Source organism: Belonocnema kinseyi, chromosome 3 (genome assembly GCF_010883055.1).
Source record: "Belonocnema kinseyi isolate 2016_QV_RU_SX_M_011 chromosome 3, B_treatae_v1, whole genome shotgun sequence".
Lineage (NCBI taxonomy): Eukaryota > Metazoa > Arthropoda > Insecta > Hymenoptera > Cynipidae > Belonocnema > Belonocnema kinseyi.
The window spans coordinates 86379272-86406777 of NC_046659.1; the positions used below are offsets into that span (position 1 = coordinate 86379272).

Sequence of the window (27506 nt, forward strand, 5' to 3'; positions counted from 1 at the left end):
GTTAAAAGTTCAACTGTTGGTAGAATTTTTTTTTCAAATTTATCTCTTTTGGTAGAAATTTGATCTTTCTTAGTTGAAAACTCATATTTTCGGGTTGAAAGTTCAACTGCTCTGTGAGAAATTCGTCTTGTCAGTTGCAAAATTCAACTTTGTCGTTGAAAATTGATATTTTTCATTCATAAATCAACTGTTTTGTATCAAAGTCTTCTTTATGACTTGAAATTTAACAGTATGGCAAAGAAGTCAACTATTTGGTCCATAGATAACTATTTGGTTGAAAATTCATATTTTCAAGAAATTCATATCAATATCATTCATATTTTTATAAAAATTTCAACTTTTTTGTTAAAAACTAAGTTTTTAGTGGAAAACTTATATTTTTGTGTTGAAAGTTTAACTTTTTAATAAAAAAATTCGTCTTTTTGGTTTGAAAATGCAATTTTTTCTTGAAAATTCATATTTTTGCTTTAAAAATCCAACTGTTTTTCAGAAAGTTCATTTTTTTGGCACGAAACTTAATGGTTTGGTGAAAATTCAACTATTTGGTTAAAAATGAACCTATTTATTGTAAATTCAAGTTTTCATATAAATTCATATGGTTCATATATATTTATATAAACTTCTACTATTTTATTGGATTAAAAATTTTTTTAAATTAATATTTTCGTGTTGAAAACTCAACAATTTGGTTGAAAAGCCGTCTATGTTGCTTAAAAGTTGAATTATTGGGTTGAAACTCAACTTTTTTGTTGAAAAAATCTTCTTTGGGTTGAAAATGAAAATTACATCATAATATAGTTTATAAGAACCAAATAAATAATGTACTTCTTGTAATAAAATCTTTTATAACATTTCCATTCTATAAATTATTGATACAGAACGAAAACACAGAAATAGCAGTTGCTATCAGGGTGCACTAAGTAGAAAAATATATCTTTTCAAGATGCTCACCCTTTTATGAGGAAACAGGTATTTTATTTTATATTTAATTAGAAAACTTTCTCACTGCTATCGCAAAAAATATTTTACCTTCTCCGCTCGCTTCTATTCTGCAGAGGTATCAAGGAATGAATTTTCAAGGAGGAAAAAATAAATTGAGAGATTTTTTTAAATTATCCGGATATAAAAAGATCGGTAAGCATTTGAGATTGCTTTTTCTCTTAATTCTCTTTCTGTCAAATTCAACAATGATTGCATCTGAATGAGCTTTCCTGGATTTCCATCGGTAATTCCATTAAGCTTAGTAAGTAAACTCAGGTTGCAAATAGTACTAAGGAACTCAATAAATGGGAATTGTTTACTGATGAATCCTACATTGAGAAACTCTTTACTTCCCGATTTCCTCGTATATCTTGAGTCTTCCAATAAAACTCCAAAACAGAAGTTAAAACATTAAAGATTTAGGTGAGCTTTTACCTCTATTCTTGTTAGCTTTTACTAGCTACAAAAAAATATCCGTGTGAGATCGAAATCGACAGAAAAAATGTGGATGTTACTGAGCAGAAAGCATTTTCCGGATTACGAAAACGCATAGAAAATAAATGGTTGTGTTAAAGGGAAGTGGGTTTATATTTAATGCATTTTTAAAACAATGTGCATGAAAAAAACCGAAGATTGAATATATAAAAGGGGCTTTATCACCACAAAGAAAAATGGCTAGTCAGCCTGAACATCTTGAACGTCAGACTAACTATATTTGAGTTTTAATTATGGGACGGCTCTCTTGATGGCGTAGATTTTAGCATACCATCCTCTGAGTGTCAAACTTGGACGGTTAGCTTCACCATCCCAGAGTGTCAAGTTGACGATCAAGGAGTTTAAACCTGATTATCTCAGGAATTTTAGCTTAATTATCTCAAAGAATTAACTTAATCATATCGGAGGAAGTTTAAATTAATAAATGAAATCTAAAAACATGAAAATTGATATAAAATTCATCAATTCTAAAGGCAACTTTATTATTTTGAAGATTAAGACGCGTTAGACATGATTGCATATGCATAAAAACTTTCATAACTATTACTTTGAGCACGAGAGGCTAAGACAACGGCGTCACTGCACTGAATAAAAACGTTTTTAACACTGGTAAATTCAGAAAATTATATAAATGCCTATTAGTAATCTCGCAAGTCTTGTTTTTGATTTTTAACTGAATTAAAAAATGGTGAGCACGTTGTCGGTCCAAAATGTTAAGAATACGCACTGCTGAACATGCAGTGACCCCTTTGTCCTCAATCCCTTGAAAGTATCGAATGTGACGTTTAAAATCCGAACGAAAAGCACTAAACCAATTCTGCAACATATTCTCTACATTTTATTTACTCTCCATACATGTTTAAAGTATCAACAAGTGGTTCAAACTAATTAAAAATGTTGTATAACACGGCAAACGTGACGTCGAACTTCAGTTGCTCCAACAATGCGTTTCGGATGACGGGTGTGTTCACTCGAGGTACGGTAGAGGCCGCGGCGCAGCCAATCTTTTTGAAATTGTGGAGTGTCGATTTGACTATACTGATAGTGAGTCTGAATCACCTGTGGATATTTAAACAGACTATCAAATAATGGTCCCAAATGTTGAGACATTAAATTTGAACATCTATTTTTCTCCGCCATCATAGAAAAGTGGTGTAACGATATACAGTCTAACTTGGATTTAGTGTCAATTTTGGGACTGATAGTAACATAAAATCGAGGGTCTCGGAAGGTAAACACTCAGGAGCGTATGAACCGCTTCCGGTGGATTTTACTGCGTGGTAAAAATATTTAAAACATCTTTTTCTAATACGGAGACAAGAGGAAAGCAAATTTGCGGCATGTCACATCTCCAGCATGTCTCATCTGCGGCATGCGACAACTGCATCTTTATCTAGCGGCTTTTCTCGCGCGCGGCATTTCTCACAGTGAAATTGAGGTTTTTGCGGCATCTATCACCGCATTCCTGTGATTGGTCACAACAACAATGTAAGGTCACGCCCAACCCCTTTTGAAACGTCTCGTGCGGGGTCGCTATTGGCTGGCTATGACAGCGCAACTAGTTCAGAAGAAATCTAATTTTAATTCAATATTAACCCCCTATCGCCCTTGAAACTTTCTTTTTTTCTGAATTTTGATATATTTAGGCATATTATTCCTATCGCGGAGTGTATACAAAACTAAAATTCTAGCTCATTACCGTCTTGACTTTTTATGTAATTCCTTGCGTTAAAAATTGCTGCTCGTCTCAAAGTCATAAAAAAAACTCAAGTTTTCCAAACGTTACATATATGTTACTGTGGGCGGTAAAGGGTTAATAAGAAATCTTATGATATATAATTAGTTTTAAACCGTAGTATAACATTTTTGATTAAAATGAATTGATATTCACTGCTCTTCTTCATGAAGATTGATCCAGTAACTTCGTAATACTATTTCGCGATATATATTCGCGTGTCAGATGGCGCTGTTCTCAATGTCTGATCGCAAGAAATATTTCAATCCGTCCGATCCGCTTAAGTAGGCTACGGAGACCCACTGCTGCTTGACGTGAGCTCGCCATCATGCTTATTCACAAGTTCTTCCAGCTTCGAGTGAACTGTCCGAACGTCATGACGCAGTTACAGAGGTAGGCCATTAGGACACAGTGCTTTACTGCAAAGCTCCTGTTTTGTCACGCATGAGTGAACACCGAGCATCCCCCGCATCTCCTCTCAACAATCCACGCTGCGTTGCGTCAATTCTCGGAAACATTAAATGCAGGATTACTAAATCCAGACTTGACTTTATTTCGAAAATCTCGCTATTAGTGTTGTTTTATGTTTTATTTTCGTGCTTTTCTCTTGAATATAGTATTTTTGAGAAAAAAATTTAATGTAGAATCATAAAGTTTTGGAAAAGGCTGAAAATTAAAAGAAAATTTGGGTAGAGTTAGTTTTTTTCGCTCGTAATTAGCAATGTCAAACAAAAACTGTTATCATCAATATTCCCAATTTTCTACAATTTGAGGTTATATAAATGTTTCACACTAGAAAAGGGTATTTTTATTCACAAATTATTAGATTTCAAAGTTAAGAATTGGAAGAGGAAATTACGTTTTTCGATTTTGTTGACTTTCCTTACATATACTTATTTATTAATTAATTTTTCAACAATTTCATGTTACGTTATTGTTTACAAAAAATTTGGATTTTCCAATAAAAGTCATTATAATTTAAACGAAAGTTAGAATCTTCTAACAAGGGTTTTTGTTTGAAATTTCGTATTTCTAATTTTCTAATTTGTTGAAAACAAAAATCACCATTGTTAGAACGAGATTTACAATTTTCGGAGAGTTTCACTTTATATTAACGTTTTCTCAGCAAATCGGTCAATTGCAATGTTTTTAATAATGTAGGTTATGTTAGTAGGTTTCGCCCGAAAATCTCATTTAAAAAATTAGAATAAGTAGCTATAAATCCAGTGATTTTGGTTTAAAATAATGAAATTTACAAGCTTGCATAATTTCAGCTTGGCTTAGTCTTTTTTGTCTCAAATTAAAATTTGTGTTTAAAAATCACTAGATTTGAAAGAAGATTAATGATTTTTTTTAACAATTTCGAATTCACAATATTCACAATATGAAACAATTTTTTGTTATTTTGTTACATCACAGCTTCTAAAATTGGCTATTTTAATTTAAAAAAGCATTATATCTAAACGAATATTTACAATATTTGATCAGTAATATTATTGAAAAATATTATATTATAATAATGCTGAAGTTGAAACATCAATTTTTATCAGTTATCAAAAAGATTGACCTAGCTTTTCTAATATTTTTGATTAGATACCTTAAAAATGTCTACAGCCTTAGATTTTGTGCACGATTTTAACATTTAAAAAGTTTAAAGTTGAGTAAATGTAAGTACGCAAATGATCTTTCAATTAATTTTATAATTTCAAAAAACCGTTTAATATTTAGCAGACAGAAAACCTCCCAATGGGCACAAAACAATGAATATCCCGAAAACGTCCTTGGGACGCACAGTGGTCTGGAATAGGAATTTACTGTTCATAATCGCCCACAGGTCGTATTTCTTAACGGATTTGAAAGTTTTTTTTAGAATTGCTCAGCAATTAATTTTTAAGATAATTGTGATTTGCTTTTTTAAAATTTTTTTCGCAGAGCAACAACATATAAACAAATATAGTGACAAAATTGACCATTTTAGTTTTGTGAATTTTTATCTCAAGAAAAATACAGATAGAAACTCACTATCAGCCGGAAGTATTGCGCATGCATTTATAGAATATAATTTATTGTTATAATATTTAACTTAATTATTATAAACAATTTTTATAAACAAATTCTTAGTAGTGTTTTTTTATCATAGAGAAAATCGTTTATTTCACGCTAGTTGCTAATAATAATCATACGAGTCATAATTTGTAACAAAAAAATTAGCATGAGTTAACAACTATTGTTTTTATAAACATTTCTATAAAAAAATTCTTTATAAACGAGTTTTTCTCATAGCTGAATTGATTTTTCTGAAAAAAGTGATTCAAATTGTATTTAAAGCTATTTATATGCTTTAAGCTTTATCAAACATAAATAATATAGATTGTTTATTACAATTTAGTTAAACAAGTCTCCTAATCGGCCGTTTTCTCAAAGAACAAAATTTTTTTTTCTTCAATAATTATTAGAGTGACATTTATTGCGGTGACTACCAACAAAATTAAATAAAGAATAATTTATATGATTGTTATAAACAATTTTTTTAATAAAACTATAATTTTTTTTACATTCAAAAAGGACGGTTTTCCACTGAAATTATCCGACCATAAACTAACAGTGATTCCAAAATTGGATGTGGGACCTTAAATAATAATTTGCGTAATTGTTAGTAGCAATATAATAATAATATTGTGATAATCTTATTTGTATGAACCTGGAACTGTACTTCTTGGTTGAGAGTCACTTGTTCTTCATTTGTTTTTTACGAAGTTATGTACAAAACAAATGAAAGATAAGTGACTTCTGAATACGCAAGTACAGCGTTATTGCACCTTATTTTCACTTGTTCCTCATTTATTTTTCAGGAAGTTGCATAAAACAAATTAAACATAGGTGAATTCTAAAAACGCAAGTACAGCGTTATTGCTATGGACAGTTTGCTACAGAAATTTTTATTAACAATTACGCAAATTATAATTTAATGTCCCATATCTAATTTTGGAATCACTGTTATTTTATTGCCGGATAATTTTAGTGGAAAACCGTTTTTTTGCATGTAAAAAAAATAAATCTTAGTTTTGTTAAAAAATTGTTTATAACAATCATATAAATTATTCTTTATTTAATTTCGTTGGTTAGTCACTGCAATAAATGTCACTCTAATAATTATTGAAGAAAAAAACATTTTTTTCTATGAGGAAACGGCCGATTAGGAGACTTGTTTAACTAAATTGTTATAAACAATCTATATTGCTTATGTTTGATAAAGCTTAAAGAATATGAATGGCTTTAACGACAATTGTGAATCACTTTTGTTCAGAAAAATCAATTCAGCTATGAGAAAAACTCGTTTATAAAGAATTTGTTTATAGAAATGTTTATAAAAACAATAGTTGTTAATTCATGCTAATTTTTTTGTTACAAATTATGACTCTTATGAAAAATATTAGCAACTAGCGTGAAATAAACGATTTTTCTATGATAAAAAAACACTAATAAGAATTTGTTTATAAAAATTGTTTATGATAATTAAGTTAAATATTATTAAAATTAATTATGTTCTATGAATGCATGTGCAATAATTCCAGCTGATAGTAAGTTTCCAATTGTATATTTTCTTGAGATAAAAATTCACAAAGCTAAAATGGTCAATTTTGTCACTATATTTGTTTATATATTGTTGCTCTGTGAAAAAAATTTAAAAAAAGCAAACCACAATTGTCTTGAAAATTAACTGTAGAGCATTTCTAAAAAAGAACTTTTAAAGCAGTTAAGAAATACGACCTGTGGGCGATTACACAGCCACACAAAAAAAGTGTGCGGGTCTGGTAACAAGACACACGTATTCCTATGGATTTTGGGACGCTGAATTTAAATTCGGTATCGAAAATCACCCATCACGTCATCGTTGAGCCATAACCTCACAAAATGACGAAAAATCATGCACTGAGGCAAATAAATTTCAAAATAATGCCAGTGATGCAAATTTTCACTTCAAAAACATGTCGATAACTGTGAAGGATCAATCCTTGCCTGATATCAATTTATTTAACATAACTTTACCAAACAGAACCTGACCTCACCTAACCTGAATTAAGAGAAATTTATTGAACTACACGTAAAGCTCTGGAAGCATATTTTCCCAGTAGCAAATGTGTGCTACATCGAATGGGTCAACTCGAGCCTAACCTAAAAATAAATCTAACCTAGCCTAACCTAACCTAACCTTACGAAACACAATTAAACTGATTGTGTTGTCCCGTTGTGCTTGCGGTACTGTTTGAATCAGCTAGGTCTTAACCTGCAAAGAGGTCCAACCTATCCTAACCTAAAAATACCTGACCTAACCTAACCTAACTTAACTTCACGTAACACAATTAAACTCATTGTGTTGTCCCGTTGTGTTTGCGGTACCGTTTCATTCAGCTTCGGCTTAACCTACATAGAGGTTTAACCTATCCTAACCTAACAAAACCTGACCTAACCTAACCTAGCCGAATGAAATACAACCACACGTGTAGCTATGTAAATCGACGTGAAGTTGGCACAGCAACATTGAAAAAAACTATTTTTATCATATGGAATCGTTTGGTGGTCGTTTTTTGGTATTTGGTAGTCCACTTTTGACGTTTGGTGGTCAAAATTGAAAAAGTTATCGAGTTTTCAAATTTGGGGTGCTAACTTCACGCTAGCACCTCACTTTTTAATATTTTTGAAAATTACTTTCGGGAATCGTTTGGTGGTCGATTGGTGGTGTTTAGTAGTGCACTTTTGACGTTTGGTGGTCAAAATTGAAGAACATATGGAACTTTGGAAAAAATGACCAGCACCGCAAAATTTTAATATTTTGAATTTTGTTTGCACCAATCGCTTCAAAATCGTTTGGTGGTACTTGGTAGCCCACTTTTATTATTCAACAATTAAAAATAACGAAATTATTGTAATTTTTATAATTTTCTAAAAAAATAACAATTGTCAGCGCGCAGATGTTTCCGCGCATGTGGTCGCCCGGCGTACTCGTGTACTTATCATTGACGCGAAAGTTTTAAAACTAAAGAATGCCAGAAATACGACAGAAGTAAAAAAGAACACAGAAGACGAGATTAAACGACCAGAGCTGACTGTCGAGAGATTAGACCCAAATTTGAAAAAGCCACAGTCAGTGGACGGATTGAACTCTACTTCTCAGATCAGGGTGGAGGAGATTAACAATAATTTCTCCTTTCTGAATTCGAAATAAGGTCCAGAGGCAGGATTCGACAATTCAAACGCAGATTGTCTTTTCGTAGAAAATCAACATCAACTTTTGCCTGTAAATTCTAATGAAAATGCTTGGAATTAGGATGGCAATTTAGCTTATGCGGAACTTCTTCCTGTTTTTTGTTAACACTTGGCGATTGAAAACTTTTATCCAAGAACATTAAGATTTAATTACATTTTTTCTTAGTTTCTCTTTATTTTTTGAAATTGAAAGATCTACTTTTTTTGTTCTAAATATGTAGTAGAAGTTAAGTCCGAACTCCGTTTAAACCAAAGATTAGCTTTAGCCTAAATTTAAACGCGGCTAATTTACTTTTCAAGTTGCAGTATTCTTTAAACGTAAGAAATTACGTACAAAAAAACGTAAGAAGTTTATATAATAAGGAATTAATTTTGATACTTTATCAACGCTTTACGGAGTTTTAGATTTTAAGGGTTTTCGATCGATGTTCTAATGTCAACATTTAATCTCTTCGTTTTACTTCATAAATTCATAATCATATTTGAAAAATGAGTATCGCTACAGAGCGAAAAAATATCTAATTATAATATTTATAGAGTGAAATAAGGAAATCGAATTTTGGTGTTGAAACATAGATCCAAAACCTTTAAGGCAAGGTCGACTAAAAAGTCAAATTTCCATTGTCGCTTTTACTTTAACTTTTACTTTCCAAGACAACTTACTATAAACAGTTAAACATAAAATACTATGTTAACTAATTCCTAAGTTCACAAAAAGTATATGCGACATAGAATTAATATAACATATGTGATATTATTTTTATGGAATAATATATAAAAACAGATTTCTCGAATTAAGAACGGCAATTTTATATTTTAAGAAAAAGAAATAAAGTTATATTTGAGTAATTTTTGTACACAATACAATTTTTTATTATGTGTACCACAATTTAGTTAACATGCGTCGTCTTCCATTATTAAACGATACATTATTTATTAGCTGCCATCTATCTCATACGAGAAGGGCGTTACTGGAGAGAATTATTATATAAAAATATACGATGATCACTTTAGAGATTCTGAAAGAAACTAAATTTTCTTACGTCATGCGACACAAAATAAATAAAGCAAAGTAGTATCGAGTGGGTTTGTCTTTTCAACGTGGAAAATTAATTGCGGCAATGATAACGTTAGTTGATTGCAAATAAATAATTAAAATATAAAAATTAGGAAGAATTTAGAAAAAAGTATCCATTTTACATTACAATAAGTATTCTTAATAAATTAATAAAATACTAGAATATTTCAGTAATGAAAAATTCGATCTTGAAATAGAGTTCAATCGGTCAACTGACTGTGGCTTTTTCAAATTTGGGTATATTCTTTCGATAGTCAGCTCTGGTCGTTTAATCGCTCCTTCTGTTTTTTTTCAATCTTCTGTCGTATTTCTGGTATTCTTTAGTTTTAAAACTTTCGCGTCAATGACAAGTACACGAGTACGCCGGGCGACCACATGCGCGGAAACATCTGCGCGCTGACAATTGTTATTTTTTTAGAAAATTATAAAAATTACAATAATTTCGTTATTTTTAATTGTTGAACAATAAAAGTGGGCTATCAAATACCACCAAACGATTTTGAAGCGATTGGTGCAAATAAAATTCCAAATATTAAAATTTTGGGGTGCTAGTCATTTTTTTCAAAGTTCCATATGTTTTTCAAATTTGACCACCAAACGTCAAAAGTGCACTACTAAACACCACCAATCGACCACCAAACGATTACCGCAAGAAATTTTCAAAAATATTAAAAAGTGAGGTGCTAGCCTGAAGTTAGCACCTCAAATTTGAAAATTCGATAACTCTTTCAATTTTGACCACCAAACGTCAAAAGCGGGCTACCAAACACCAACAAACGACCACCAAACGATTCCATATGATAATATAGGTTTTTTCATAGTTGCTGTGCCAATTTCACTAACGCAATTTTGCTAAACGCAACACAACATAACTTAAGTGTTCCCGTTGTAACACAATAAAATTCATTTCATTGTACTACAGGTGGTTAAAAATTAAGACGCACATTACTCATTTGAAGAAACTTATAACTACAAGTGGAATTGACTTCATTTCAATTAACCTGACAATGTTTGTATCAATTAAAATGTAGAACTGTAACTTAAACATGCAAATGAATAAGAGTTATATTCAATTTTTTTTCTCTCTGCTTTTTTAAACTTAATGGATATATTTATACTATACGCAAGAACAGGGTTGCCAGCGTAATCGGTTAGGTTAGGTCAGGTTTTGTTAGGTTAGGATAGGTTAAACCTCTATGTAGGTTAAGCCGAAGCTGAATGAAACGGTACCGCAAACACAACGGGACAACACAATCAGTTTAATTGTGTTTCGTGAGGTTAGGTTAGGTTAGGCTAGGTTAGACTTATTTCTAGGTGAGGCTCGAGTTGACCCATTCGATGTAGCATACATTTGCTACTGGGAAAATATGCTTCCAGAGCTTTACATGTAGTTCAATAAATTTCTGTTAATTCAGGTTAGGTGAGGTCAGATTCTGTTGGGTAAAGTTATGTTAAATAAGTTGATATCAGGCGAGGGTTGATCCTTCACAGTTGTCGACATGTTTTTGAAGTGAAAATTTGAATCACTGGCATTATTTTGAAATTGATTTGCCTCAGTGCATGATTTTTCATCATTTTTTGAGGATATGGCTCAACCATGACGTGGTGGGTGATTTTTGATACCGAATTTGAATTCAGCGCCCCAAAATCCATAGGAATACGTGTGTTTTGTTACCAGATCCGCACACTTTTTTTTTGTGTGGCTGTGTTATGAACAGTAAATTCCTATTCCAGACCACTGTGGGACGTTGCGAGGAGTCCAATGTCAGTCCAATCAATGTCTTCAAGACATCTACTGTCCTAAAGATGTCCTAAAGACGACTTATAGACATAGAAATTCTCGAAACATCCTTCGAACTGATGTTAGACGTCTTCAGAGCATCCCTAGGATGTTCAAACGAAATGGTCTCTAGGACATCTTTAATTTTTCTGCCCACTGGGCTTTCTACCTTGAATTACGACATTCGGGAACTTTTTTATTATAATTATGCAAATTTGAATTCGAAAAAAAATTGCAGATAAAGAGACCTTCAAAACAAAGAAGCTATTTTCGTCCCACTGTGCGATGCTTTATTTGTTCACAGTTAATCGAGTGGAATAATTTATTTTGCTAAAAGTAAAAATAATTACCTGCTCGACGGAGATAACAAAATTAGATAAGTGGTAATTTAATCTGATTCAAATCGCCATTTCTCTTGGGGCGTGTAACTCACCATCTGCTCTATAAAGGACTTATAATGGAGCCTTTTGGTCGGCTGACTCAGCTGAAAGTTTAAGCGCCTATCTTTGGCTTAGGACTCGAGGATCGTCCGAAGAACAGATTGAAAAATGGACGGTAACAGGTCTGCAACGGAAAACGTTCTCTCTGTTCACAAAAGTCACACGTACTCTAGCTGTCAGAGTGTAATCGATCTTAAAGCACACGGAAAACTGGCGCAGTTCCCATGTTATTTTCGAACACGTTTATTATGACATCGACTTTTCTTCGGATTTAATTTTCGTCCTTGTTAACCAACAAAAAAAATTTCGGTGGAAATTAACTTTAAGTCTAGAACCAGTTTTTCTATCTTACAAGGGGGCTCTACACAGAAATAAAGTTTCATTTTGAAGAAAGAAAAGGTGTCTAAAGATACTGACAAAAAATTGAATACACAAGAACGCCAATATAACGGAAGTTTCGGGGGTTGCCTCGCAATGGCCTTTCCATTAAATCAGTCATTGGAAACGTAAACAGTCTAATGTAAACTGGTGGCGATCCCTTGTTGACGCTGTCAAACACTGTCACACAGATGTCACGCACTGACCCACGCATGTAAAACTGCGTGGGCCAGCATTCTTGGAATCATTAAATCAACCGCCAGTATACAGGCTTTCTTGTGTATATGGACAAAAATAGTTAATGAGAATTACGTGATAACCCTCCTAGAAATAATCGATTGGACACGATTAATAACGAGTAAGAGTAATCAAAAGTTGAATCGATTTAAATTGTTGCTAAGTGTGCCAATCGTTCCCAATCGGATTGAATTGAGTAAACGCACTTGCCTGCAATACGCCCTCTGCAGTTTTCGTTTTGTAACACACATGACGCGCATGTGTTTGTTGGTTAGATATTACATTTTTAGTAATTTAACAAAAGTTTTAAGAACAAAAAAATATAATGTTTAGGCGGTATACCGAATAAAAAGTTAAAAGTATATGGATTAACAGAATGTAAAAATCATACCGTTTAACGATGTGACAGTGATGTAGTATGATTATCAAGTAGGTAGTTTCATTTAGCCGGTACATTATTGTGAAAAATTTATTTACTTCTTTTAAAATTCATATTCTTGAAATTTATTTGTTCGCCTGAATAAAAAACCGCTTGTCAATAATAAATTGCAAAATCTAAATGTTGCAGTAAAAACTTAACCCCTATTTCAGAATAAGGGATACCCAATTCAAAACGATTGGAAACATTCAGAAGGTAGGATGGCGCCAAGATTTTGAAACTCAGACTAAATAAATTATAGGTAACTCATTACATTTTTACTAGAAAAACTAATCCAATCCTGTTAAGTTTCTTGCAATATAACAATTTTGAATATATGAATAAGTTTGATTTTAAATTCTTGAAAATTCTAGTTTTAAATATTTCAAATATTAAATTTGGAATATTTCGAATAATTTGGTTTGTAAATATTTCTATTTTAAAGGTTTGAAATGATTAATGTTATAGTATTAGATTCATTTAGGTTCCATTAGGTTCAAAATTGAATTGAATACGTGCGGAATCTATAAAAACAAATGTTTTTCCTGTCATAAGCACATACATTTTTTATATTCTTTCCTTCCTGAAACATTGTGATCTATAGCCATATATTTCTGTAATTTTGGTCAAATTTGTTATGTAATAGCCTGAAAAAAGTTTATTTTTGGTCTTTAAATCCAGTTGTCATTCACATAATTTCATCAAATTTTATGTAACCGTATGGACGTTTTTCGACATTTTAGTATATCAAAGAATAAGGGTTTAATTTTTAATTTACGAAATGTTTTAAACTTTGCGTTTGGAATGCTAAAATTAAGAAATTATTCATTTTAAATGTAAGCAGTTTAGAAACTCGAATTTTAAAATGCTATTTTTGAAGACTGCATTTTTACAAAGTTAAAGGCTTCTGAATCCATATTGTACAATTCAAAATGCTTTATTTATAAAAAAGTTTCTAGAAGCTTGTCATTGTTACATATATTAATGAACGTTTGAACTTAAAATCGCTGTTTGAAATATTTTAATTAAATATTTAATACGCTTAGTGATAAGAAAACTTCCACTTCCATTGGATTAATTTGCAATTTACTCTTAAACACCTTAAATAACAAAATTTTCAGCTTCAAACACTTTGAATTTTATTGACTAGTGTAAAAAATTGTTAACCAGGAAATTATTCCAGATTTTGTCTTCGATTTTAGTGGCTACCCTGCGAATAATATAAAAAGTTGGTCTTACGTCAATCATTAGTAGTAAAGGGGAAATCATAGTCTAACGATTACCGAATATAATATCACCGACATTGAAGTAAATTCACTGTTCAATTCTGAAAAAAACATTTAATCTCTAATATTAATTTCTAATTGTTTAATTTTATTCAATTAATAACAGCTTGACATTTTTTAATAATAAAATAATACTTTAATTCTGAAAAACTAAAAAATCTGTCTAAATAATTCCCGCCAGACAGAAGTGCTGCCATTACGTGGCAAATTCCAAGTATCCGATTGGGAACAATTGGAAATGCAAAATGCTCAATCGTTGCCAGCCGTTTTTGTACAATTAAGAAACACGGTTTGAAACGATTGAGATATTAGTTATATTGTTTCTTATTGATCTCAATTGATTATTTCTAGAAGGGAAGAAATTTCAGCGGAGTTAGACATGCCTGAAACGAACGATCTTGGCAGCTAATTGGCCTTCGTGGAGACAGATGAATTTTTAAATCAAAATTTCATCTGAAAAAGATTTCAGTAGACTTTTCACGATCAAAATATGAATTTTTAAACAAGAAATAAGTTTTTAAGAAACAAATTTGAATTTTCAATCTAAAAAGATGTAATTTTGTCAAAAAAGATGACTCTCTAACAAAATTGTTGAATTCTCTAGCAGAGGGTTGCATCTTATGTAAAAAAGATAAAATTTATCTTAAAACAGATGAATTGTTATTTTAAAAAAGTTCACAACAATAGTTAAATTTTTATCTTAAAAAGATTCCACTTGACTTTTGTAGATCAAAATATGAATTTTTTAAGAAAGCATAAGTTTTTATACAAGAAATGGAATTCTTAATTCAAAAAGACGATTTTTTCAAACAAAGCGGATGAGTTTTTAGGAAAATAGTTGTTCCCTACCAAATAGTTGCATTTTTATACAAGAAAGATGCAATTTTTACGGAAAAAGATTAATTTTTGTTATGAAAACCGACAAACTCTTTTTTTTTTTAATTAAAGTTTTATCCGGTAAAGATTCAGATTCTCGTTTTAACAGTAAAACATTAAAAAAAAATTTCCTACGAAATCGTTAAATTTTCAACAAAACAGCAGAATTTTCAAAGAAAAATTATGACTTTGCAATAAAATTGTTGAATTTTTAACTAAAAAGTTGCATTTTTATCAAATAAAGATGTAATTTCTGCTTAAACAGGTGCTTTTTAAAATCAAGAAGACAACATTTAGAAAAAAATAGTTCAATTTCAACCGAAAAGTTGCATTTTTATTCAAGAAAAATAAAATTTCTTCCAAAACAGAAAGATTAAAAAAAATGGTTAGAATTCCATCCAAAGAAGATTCTAGTTCATTTACTAACACCAAAATAAGAATTGTAAAAAATAAGTTCATTTTCTGTTAAATAGTTGAATTTTTAAGAAGATTGTTATTTTTAATCACACAGTTGCATTTTTGTCCAAGAAAAATATAAATGGTACTAAAGCAGGTAAATTTTTAAATCAAAGAGACAAATTTTCAAAAAAAGAATTGAATTTTCATCAAAAATCCTCCTTAATCTGTTACGTAACTTAAGTACGTATTCTTGTCATTTAGTTTCTGCATTTATGCGTGATCTATAACATATTATTATAGATTGATCTCAAATTTATACCTCCTCGTAAACTTCTCTTTCTCACTTTTCTCATATGAATTCCTTGATCCCCGGCAGTATAACGAAGCTGACACCGACTGAGTTACGCTAACCCCGGAAGGGATTTGGCTTAATGGTATAATAATAACAGTGATGAGAGCATCGATCTAGAGAGCGAACATAACTGAAGTTCAGAATGAATTTGTAAGAAAATGACCTGATACAAAATTGAATTTCTAGATGTTTCTGTGTACAACTCTTTGGAATTTTGTTTGGATTCATAAAGCTCGTAGGAATAGCTCATGAATAAACTTGAAATATGCTAAAGCAATAAGATGCACTTGTCAGATATTCTCAAGAAAAATAATTTTGTTACATGAACAAAGTCTTTTAACTGTCAGTTAGATTAGGTGGTAGCGTTCCGAGTTTGTAACTGGAAAGTCTAGGCTTGAATCCTACTGTCGGAATTTTTTGAGAATTTTATTTTTATATACAAATTTTTTTATTGCAATTGGCTGTTGAATTGATTCAAATCAAGTCAAATTTTATTTTAAACCATTTTCAATTTCATATAAAAAATGGACTTTTTCAACCCTTATCACTTCTGTTGCGAATATTTCAAGTATAAGTCAATGCTGCGACATTCTTTAAAAATTGTTATTCCTCATGCAAATTTTTGTTAAAATAAATTTATCATTACGGTGATTTCGATATATGGATATTATGATAATAAAAAATGTCTTTTATTCATATCCTACGTTTATATAATTTTATTTTAGTCTTTATATTCAAAGATTGATTTAACTCTTATTATAATATTTTTATCTCATATTAAAATAATAGTAAGAAATATAAATTTTCAATTGAATTAGGAAAATTTAGTTTGCTATAAAAAATCTTTTCTTTATGCAAGAGTCACAAAGATTGAAATGAATTAAATAGTGCATTGCAAAAAATGTTAAATAATGTTGGTAGTAAGCATCGCGACCCATGTAACTGCAATGGATTTCCTAAAGACCGTTTTTTCTTGAAACTGGCTAAAAAGCGCATCTTATTCCTTTAGCATATTACAAGTTGGGTAAAAAGCTATTACTGCGAAGAGTATGAATCCAAGAAAAATTACGAAGGGTATATAGGTTTTCGTTGTCAAAAAAATAATTCAAAAAAACTAAATCAGCAAAGAATTCCTTTAAATAGGAAAATTCATATAAAACCTTATGCGAATTTAGACAAAATTATGCTTTCTATATTGATTTCGTACAGTTAAATTAAAACTTTCAAATTATTTATTAAATTTTTGGTAGTATTTTTATAGATAGTTAGTACTTTACTTTTACTTTACTTTATCCTTTTTTTTACTTTACTGTAACTTCACTTTAGTTAGTACGCCAGTACTTTTCGTTAAAAAGTAGCATTGTTAAATAAAATTATAAGATTATTATTAATATTCTCTTTGTTATATCATAAGATTTATAATCTTTGAACAATTTAAATTAAAGTTAGTGTTTTACACAGAAACTTCGTATTTAAAACATTGTTTTTAGGCTGTATCGACATTGTTCACAGAAAATCGGTTATTTTAAACAAAAGCCATTAAATTTCGAAGAAGATTCAGGATTTTGAATAATTTTACGTTATGTTCGTATTTTTTCCCAGAAATTATTTATAATTTAATAAAAAATTATTGAATTGCAAAGCATATTTAGAATTTTTCAAGAACTTATGAAATTTTAAAAATACTTTCAAAATATCAACTTTAAATGAAACACACCTACAAATAATAAAATTTACAAACTTGAACAGTTTTGGATTTTTTTTGTGTTTTTCGTCGGAAATTACAATTTTTATTAGAAAATCATGAGAATTTAATTTAATTATTTCAATTATTAGATAATTGGCTTTAAACAAAAAATCCTTACAATTTAAACAAGATTAAAAATCATGAACAATTCTGAAACGTTAGTGTTTCATTTAAAAATGGTTAATTTCTGTAAAAAATTATAAGGGGGCTCAAAGAAGAATTGTGGGCCAAACTAACATTACTAACTTAACATTATCTTATGTTAAAATTTTTCATCCAAAGTTGGTTATTTTAATTAAAACAAAATAAACAAAAGTTTAAAAGATGATTTAAATTCTTTCAAAATATTTTGTTCTGTTATATTATTGTATTTCGCCGAAAATTGACATATTTAATAAACAAAAAAATCCTCAGATTTTCATGATAATCATTACTCTTCAGATTCTCTTTTGGAGTATGAAATTAAATTCACTTTTTTGCTGTTCATATCGGAAATCGTAACGATTTTATCGAAGAAAGAAAACTTTATTAAAATCGAAAAGTTTATGTATTTAAAAAAAGAAGGAATTGTGAGAGTATTCATTTCTGAATCGAACTCTGAAAAGTGCGATTGGAAGATGTTATCAGGCTCTGAGAAAATGCAAAGAAACATTTTTTTACCCTCGAGACGCACGTTTTTTTAACATGGAACGAAGATAGAAAGTGAATTTTCTATTTTAAAAAAGTACGACTTTTATTCATAGATATTAAGTTGCTGAATCGATATAGAAAGGATTTGATTAAAAAGTTTGATTGGATTTAAAGAAAATGAAGAGGGATTTTTTTGGCTCTGGCGAGGAGGTAGCACGTTTTATACACTTTTAACGATATTAAAAAGTTAAAATTTTAATTTTAAGAAAGCATGAATAGAATTGTTGCCTTTTCAGTTGCTGAATTGGCCCACAAAAAGTTTGATATAAGAATATTAACGTTTGATAAAATTAAGGGAGACTTTTTTCTTTCCCTCGAGGGGCACGGTTTTCAATAGTGTGCCGTGATAATAAAAACAAATAAAAAATTAGATTATAAAAAAACGATATGGCATGCTATTCTTGAATTCTGAGATATTAATTTTCATTAATTATTAACCATATTGTGCTATTTTAGATAATAGATGCTATATAAAATACAAAAATTTCGTATTCACAGAAAAAATAGAAGATAAACTTTACATCGATTTCCGACGAAAGATTTTCTGCAACAAAAATAAACTTCACACGATAAACTTTACACAAATATCGGTTAAACTTTCTTTTGTTTTTTCATGAAAAATACATGCTTTTTGAAATACGCGAAGTTGGCGAAACAAAACTTTATCGCTCTTAAAAATTTCCTGCAACAAATTTCATTCTTAGTTTTTTTCTGTATTCCTATGATTTTATATTTTAGTTTAAAAATTGAAAGACAAAAAAAGTGTTTCTTTGCTAATATAATTATAAAAATACCAGTTTCTTAGACTATATGCTGTAAAATACTATATTTTCTTGTGTACATTTTTTTTCTCTGAGAAATATGACTTCCTTGTAGAATATACCTATGTCTCTTGGAAAATATTAATTTCGTCTGCGAGACTGTACCCTTACATAAAATATTATTCTGTGCAGTAAATAAACGAATCTGTTATTCCATTTAAATTCTCGTGTAGTAAATTAGAGAATTTGTCAAAAATAGGAATAAAATCAATTCACGTGAATTTGTGTGCGCATATAAAGAAAAAATTGCAGCCTGAGTTCTACTTATTGGTTAGAATGTTTAGTACATACTACATAACGCCTCTTCTTTTACGAGACATTTTCACGGGTTTGTTGTTATTTTATTAACGTTCAAACAAACACGTAAAAATGTTAATTAAAAACATGCTAAGTTTTTAAAGCTCAAACATAATTCTAATTGTAAGAAGTTATATAATTTTAACTGTAGACAAAATATTATTTTAGAGCTAATTTCAGGTATTGAAATAAGACTGAGAAAAAACAGTCTTCGAGTGGTACTAAAATGCGTCCATTAGTGGGTACCCATAGTCGTTTGTGTTTCATTAAATGTAATAGCGTGAAGTTATCCTTTTCAAAAACAGGATACGAAAAATATGATTCCGTAAACAAAGACATGCCTTGTGCTTCTGTTTTTACAGTCTACTAGCATCATTAATTGCGCACTACCATATACTTCTTAGGTTTATTCGTTTATAAGTTTTCATAAATATAATCTTCCTTAGAATATACAAAAAATTGAAAAATATTTCTGAAAATTTCAAATATATCATCAAACTTGTAACAAAAAAGTCAATGTTCAACCAATTAGTTGAATTTCCAAATAAAAAATATGACTTCTCAGCGAAAAATGTAATCCGACGATCAGGATCGTCTTCATTGAGCTCTTGTACCAAATGAACTTTGTAAGGATAGAAATTAATGCTTTTTAAAATATTTCGCACTCTCTCAGGAGCAACGTCACGCTAATCACTAGCTCGGCGTAAACTAAGGTGTGGTTGTTCAACAAATGCTTGGCCTATGCCCATCTGCATCTCCTCATATCCTGCAGATTTTGGCCGACCAGTTCTCTGAAGGCCCTTAATAGATCCATGATTCATAAAGCGCCTTACAGTTCTTTCAATTGTTGATTTTGAGACAGGATTTAATCCTTCTCATAAGATCGAACTCGATCTCCCCAACCACGCATCATTAATACAGATACCCTCTCTCGTTCCGAAAGTTTAGCTTGCGCCATAATAATCTTTTAGCGAAAGAGAGTAAGTATGTACTCGTAACACGTAAATTTAGTTTCGATTCGTAATATTCGTATGGAAGAACTTTTAATGAAGAATTTCCTTATGATTTTACAATATTCATAACGCTGTAACCAAGATCAATACAGAGCTCACCAATGAATTTCTCGTTGAAATTTACTTCAGGAATTACACTGACCTCTTGGAAAACTTTGTTAATTTCAAATAACCTCTAACTGACCTTAAACATTACAATTCACCTATGACTTGGGTACGTGCCTGAACGTAGAATTTTCCGCTCTATCGATTGCAGATATAAAAAAGGGGGTTTCCACTTGAAAAAACAAAGTTGACCTTCAAAAAGCCATGAAGGTCAACTCCAAGGTCAAAATGAAAGTCATCATTGAATTCCTCGTTGAAATCTACTTCAGGAATGACCTTCACTTTTTTGAAAAATATTTTACCTGAGGAAATATCCAAACGTCCCGGGACTTTTTAGACACCCTGTGTAAAAGAGAATGGTTGTAATTTTTAGCTGCTTGGAGAGGAACGTGAATTATAACTTTTTTCACAGCCTCTTATAAGTTCCCTCCATAGCTTAGTGAGTAAGAGCACGAGACCGGCAGTCTGTGAGATCGGGCTTCGAATCCTAGCAGACCAGAAAAGAAATTGTTTTTATCGTAAAAAATTAAAACTAATCTGCTTTAGACTATTTAGATGAGAACCATAATTTCATCGATAAAAAATAGAAACGAAAGAGCTTTCTTTTCAACAAGTAGTATTTTTAACCGAAAAAAATTAATATTTTCCAAAATAGACAAATATTCTATAAAAAAATTTCATTTTTACCCTGAAAATGTGCAGTTTACGCAAAAAAAGGTAATTAATAACCGTATCATTAATTTTTTAACCAGAATTTTCTATCAATGAGATTAATTTTCTACCGAAAAAGATAAATTGTCAACCATAATGGTGAATTTTCGATAAAAAAAATTACTTCTCAACAATAATTGTTCCAATTTTAACCAAGTAGTTGTATTTACGACAAGAAAGGACGAATTCTCAATAAAAATGTAATAGTTGACATTTTAGTTAAAAAAGATCAATTATCAACAAGAAGATTAAACTCCTGGCGAAAAAGAAAAATTTTCAACAAAATTGTTACATTTTAACCTGAAGAGATAAATTTTAAACTAAAAGTATAAATTTTCAAACAAACCAGTAAATTTTAAAGAAATAAGTATAAATTTGAACTAAGCACTTAAATTTTCAACGAAAAAAGATTAATTCTAACAAAAAATCCAACAGTGGATGATTAAACTAAAAAATGTTTTTAATTTTTTTGATTCCAGAATAAAAACATAGGCAAATTATAATTTGAAGGAATAATAATTTTTAATAAAAACTGAACGTTTCTTTTTTTTTTTTTGCTTAAGTTTATACAATTTTTATACAATTTTCTTATATTTCTCGAGAGAATTTAAAAAGATTTTTGAAAGATTTCAGATGTGTCGAAAAAGTATCTAGAAAATATTTAAGAATTTTTGTTTGTTTAAAAAAATAAAGAATCACTTTAAATATTCCCGGAAATCATGAGAAAATTTTTTTATTATCTTAAAACTTTCCAAATAAAAAAAAACTTTAGAATTTTATTTCGAAATCTTCAAAAATCGACATTTTGTTTTAGGTTTTCGATTTTTTTCTTATTTCTGAAATTTTTTAAAAACTTCTAAATATCTCAGAATCTTTCTAATTCTTTTTAGATTTCTGTTAAAATAAATGTGGTAAAGTAAAAAAATAATTAAAAATTTTCTAAAGAATCTTAGTGTTTTTATTTTCTTAAAACCTTACAAAATGGTTAAGTAATATCGAAATTTTTTGTTCGAAGTCTTTAAAAATCTACACCTTTTTATATACCTTTAAATATTTTCTTCAAATTAATTTAAAAAAAAGGAAATTAATTAAAATTTTTGCTACTATCAACATCAAAATGTGTTAGCACCAGTAATTTTTGAGATACCACTAACGACCATGAACATAATTATTGCCCGATATTAAAAAATAATTAAAATGAAATTTCCTCGTTTATCAATAATATTTAGTAATATTTAGAAATAGAATTTTTTGTTTGGAAATTCTGATTTATTACATTAATTGTGCAAACAATTGATAATCTTTATTAATAGATAAATACATTTAAAACATTACTTAATATTGTCAAGGGGTTATCAATAGAATCAATAAGTGCGAGATTGTAGATAATCTTGTTCCGAAATTTTTGCAGACAGGGCAATAAATAATGTAAAATTCTGTTACCCGAGTATATTATACTAAGGAAAATTTAATTTCTAAAGGAACCTCTATTTTTTATATTAATGTAGCTCTAATGAAATCTATATTGATTGGTGAATTGAATAAAAACTCTGATTAGACAATGCAAGCTCTATTGTATCATTTTCACTTAAGACAAAAAATTAAAAAATGAAATTCTTTCTTCTTCTTCGTTATTGGGATGCAACCAGCTTTGGGGCGAATAAAAAAGAAAAAATTGAAGGGATCCCTTTCAATAATATCAATTTATGCCAGATTATTGAAGCTGTGCCAACAGACAGGACAAAGAAAATATCCGCCTGAAGCGGGTATTCTTTACAAAGAAGATGGAAGCCTGTCCCATAAAATTCAAATAGGTTGAACCTTTTATTACAAAACTCATTTCTGGACTTACGATGTAAGAAATGCAAGGCAAACACAAATTTACGAAAGCTTATATTTCCTAGCGGATTACTAATTTAAGAAGCTTTTTTCTGTATACATTTATAAACGTTTCTGTTTAATTATAACGCAAATGTTATGTGCAATGTATTCTTACCTTTTCTATTATGCATACGAGACTTATGATAGATCCTACGTCGACGTGATGTTCACCGCTTCCTAATATAAATGCTTCTGGTATCACTATGTTTAGATTGACGAAATGCGAGACTATTCCCGTACTCCTTGAAATCTGAAACAAAATATCATCAATATTTCATTAGAAAATTTAAATGGACATGCATTATATCAGGAATCACACTCTGTCCCCTTCTTCCCTCGTTTTCCCCCTTAAATTAGAAAAATCCCCTAAAACACCTAAAATCAAGAATTTTGAACTAAGTTTTCCTCTTTTCCTTCTTATTTAGAAAGTTCCTATTCAATTTTAAAAAATCATTAATAGAAATTCAAAAGATTACGAAAGAAGATGCTATGAACGAAATTCCTCTTGATGATAACGCAATTTCAAACATTTTTTAAACAGGAGAAATAAGAAGATTCTCCACGAAAATAGGGAAGTAAATTATTTTAATTACAGTAATGTACGTAATTATATTAAATTCAATTTGAAACGCTTCAAGTGCCTAATATATAATAAAAAGATATTGCGTTTTAATGTTAAAATTAAATGAAAAGTCAAATTATTATAAATTTTCCATTTGCAGTTTATAAATACAAACAAATAATAATATAAATAAATAGAAGGTTTATTTGTCCAAATTTCCTGATTATATATGGTATGAGTTGTTTTTACAGACCTCTTCTGATTCGCTCTCTAAACATTGCCCTGCAAACGAGCAGGACTCTTTTCCAAGGTTTTCGAGGAAATACTATCACGTAATTAACTTTATTCCGTTTCTGCTTCAGAAGAGACGTTTATTTTTAGTGTTAAACTATACTCGTTAGTGAATTTGCCTTAATTGATTGAAACTAATTTATCCCAAAACATATACAATGCGTTTAGAAGTAATCTTACATAAAAATTTATTTAGATAATGTTACAGGCTAAATAACTACAAAATCAGGATATCTAGCGACCTTGAAAAATATCGGAAAATGCCGGGAATTCATGAAAACGTCCAGCAAATCTGAACAAATCTAAATAAAAAATATTCATTTTCTACGTAAAATTATTATAACTATTCAAATAAATTATATAATTTAATTTTAAAAGCGTTTGCCAAATTGAATGAACTCAATTTGCTACAGTAGAAGAAAATAAATTTTTGGCCAAATGAGCAATTTTAAATTAAAATATACATCCATGTTATCATTTTTATTGTTCTCAATTAAAGGACGTATCAAAAAAATTGTAAATGTCGGAACGTCTACATTTTTGAAGCAATTTTCCATTTTGTTTAGAACCAAACACTTTCTATATAAAAAGGTTAATTATTTTTATTTGAAGTCGTTTGAAATCAATAACTGTTCAAGTGCTGCGTATTAATCGAAATTCAATAATTTCATTAACAAGTTAAACAAATTTAAAGGAATAAAATTTTAACGTTCAAAGTTTAAATTTAGTTATCTGAAATTGTAACGATTTAAGGCTATCAATTTGAAAAAATCAATTTGTAATTGTTTATTTTTGACTATTAGAATTTAAATTGGATAAAGGCTTTTAATTAAGAATATAATGATTTGAATTTATTTAAAAATTTGAAATACTTTATAAAGTTTCAATCGGTTTACATCTATTTAACTACTTTCAAATCATAACTGTTAAATTTATAACGTAAGAATCTTGATTTTATCATAGTTAGTCATCTTAGAACGTTTCCTTTGAAAAATGTTTATTTTAAAAGGCTTTGAATTGTTTTGCAATTGTGTATTTCTTCGAAGATGCATTTCCAAATTGTGCAAATAAAAAATATACATTTAGATATATAAAAAGTTTTCGAACTTTTACAACGTATGTGTGTCTCTTAAATTTAAATATAAATTTTTCAAACTTATCTAGTATATCTTTGGAACTTTTTAAACTAATAATTAGCATTATCAATCACGCGCAACGCACGCTTGCAATTTCTAGATTCGAGGAGAAAAATAATTTTTAATACGATATACAAATTCCAAATAACAATTTATTTCTTTAAAGTTTTTAAACACTTAGATACGTTTTAAATAAGATTTTGAGATCTGCGAACAAGGAAATAAGTATTATCAATTTGTTTTCAGGGTTATGCTAATATCGTTTCCCTAAGAATCTTGAGAAAATTCAGAAAGACTCTTAAAAATTTGAGATGTGTAAAAAATAATCTAGGAAATTTGTAAGAAATTTTTTTTATCATACAGGATTTTACTAAATATTAGAAAAAGTTCAACTTACCTTAAAAGATACTGAGTGTCTTTTGCAGGTTTGGAAGAAATGCAAAAATATCTTACAAGTTTTCGGAATATCTCTTAAGCTGATTCAAATTTTTTTTACAATTTCTAAAATTCATTCAAATTTTCAAAAATTGCCTTAAAATTTTCCGCATTTTCCCGAAATTTTTAGAAATGTTTGGAAATTTTAAAAATAATTTTTCAAAGAAAGTTTGTCAATACAAAAAATTATTTAAAATTTTCCTAGGAATTTTAAGAATATTTTTCTATTGTCTCGAAACCTTTTAAAATTATTTAAAATCTTGTAATATTTTTGTTCGAAATCTTTACGAATAACAATTGTGTTAAAGTTATGGAAAATCTCCCTAAGTTCAAAATTATTTTTGAACTTTTGCGAATCTTCTAAAAATCTCTTGAATTTACTCAAATTGAAAAAATTTAAGTTTCTCTCTTATCAACAAGTTTTAGAAAAGTTTGGAAATAACTTTTATCATTAGATAAAAGAACTTATTTTGTAATTTTGATTCCCAAAATTGATGGAATATTAATGAATAAACAAACGGAAAGCAGCGACTAAAAGTCATATTCACGTAGATTCGCCACTAATCAACTTTTCGAAAACAATGTGTCCCATATTTTATAAATATTTCAAAAGCATCACTTTTTTTAGATATAATAGGGTGTCAAATTGAAAAACATATATCATAACAGAAAACCAGGAAATCTTTCAATCCTATCCGGATATTTGCCAAAAATTGGAAAACGATATTTCGCTCGACAACCTGTAAAGTTTGATTTTATATTTTTGAAACAGCTTACAGACTTTAGTGCAATATAAATTTTTTCAAATTAAGTAAATTAAATTAATGAAAACGTTGTTGAAATATTCGATTCCGAAGGGACAATCTAAAGGAGAGATTAATTTATAAAGCGTCTATGGGAAAGGTAGAATCTAGCGAAATTGAAATGTTCGTAGTCGCTCTAAATTTTCAGCTCCAAAGCATTTTTCAGTGTCAGTCGTAACAACCTCTTTTTCCTCTCCACATTGTGGGAAATATTTTACGGTTTCTACTTTTCTGTCTGGCCGTACGAAATTTAAAGTAATAATTTATGTTCTTTGGATCACTTTAACTAAAAAGAAATAAAATTCAAAGTTTATAAAGTTTTTCAAGTTATGTATTGTGTTAATATATGATGATACTGGAAACCTTTTCCTTTCTAATAATCCTTAGATCTTATTCAGCTTCGAGTTTTTTATTAAATCGATAAGCTTTGTATATTTACTTACAGTGGACAACCTACGCATATAATATGATTGAAAGAAGCCTTATATGTAATCCCTAACCTGTGAACACTCGACAGCAAAAATAATGAAAAGTAAAATATACATATTTATTCATGGATTTATTTGAACGTGCATACATTTTCACGAAATGTATGTTTGTCGTAATTTAATCCGAAAACGTCAATCGACAATTTACATGTATGATAAAATGTTAGGGCTCCCCTTTGTTTTCGTGTTACTTTCAGTGTTGAAGTTTGACGTAACAGTCCTCGTGTGGCAATATTTCAACAGGCAGGAGAATTATTGTGTCGTAATTTTCTTTATTCGAAATCATCTCACTTGAATGGGCAGTGAATAGCGAAAATTTTACCAGAACGATTTCGATATAATGGACGGAATAAAGTAGAACACTTTCTTGGGTTCAAAAGAGTCGAAATTTGTTTGAGCATAAATGAAATTCGATAAATGAAGGAAAATAAAAAATTTTAATAAAAGTAAGATTTTATATTTTTGACTCAATATATAAAAATATATCAGTTAATTACACCATAAACAAAATTTTAAGGGATTTAATATTAATTGAAATATTTTTATATTCTCAATCTTTTTGGATATGGCCTTAAGTGATTTTAGAAAATTTTAAATTTAAAGAAATTAGCTTGTACAATTTTAGAGAAAATCGGAATTTTGCAAGGTACTATATATAATAAGATTTAAATTAATCAGAGTTTAATTTCGAGGGATTTTAAAGGATTAATGATGATTTTCACGAATGTTAAGGAATTTTAAGAGGTTTGATGATTTCTTGGGATTTCAGAAGATTTTAAATGATTTTCAATGATTCCAAAGTA

General features: G+C 29.4%; 1 protein-coding gene across 1 annotated transcript in view; it reads right to left on the bottom strand.

The window, feature by feature from the left end:
• LOC117169596 (zwei Ig domain protein zig-8) overlaps positions 1-27506 on the bottom strand; it is a 672873-nt gene that overhangs the window by 42607 nt on the left and 602760 nt on the right. Inside the window, exon 5 of the mRNA XM_033356046.1 lies at positions 23104-23238. Coding sequence (XP_033211937.1) covers positions 23104-23238 — 135 coding nt within the window. The remainder of the gene's footprint in view (positions 1-23103; positions 23239-27506) is intronic.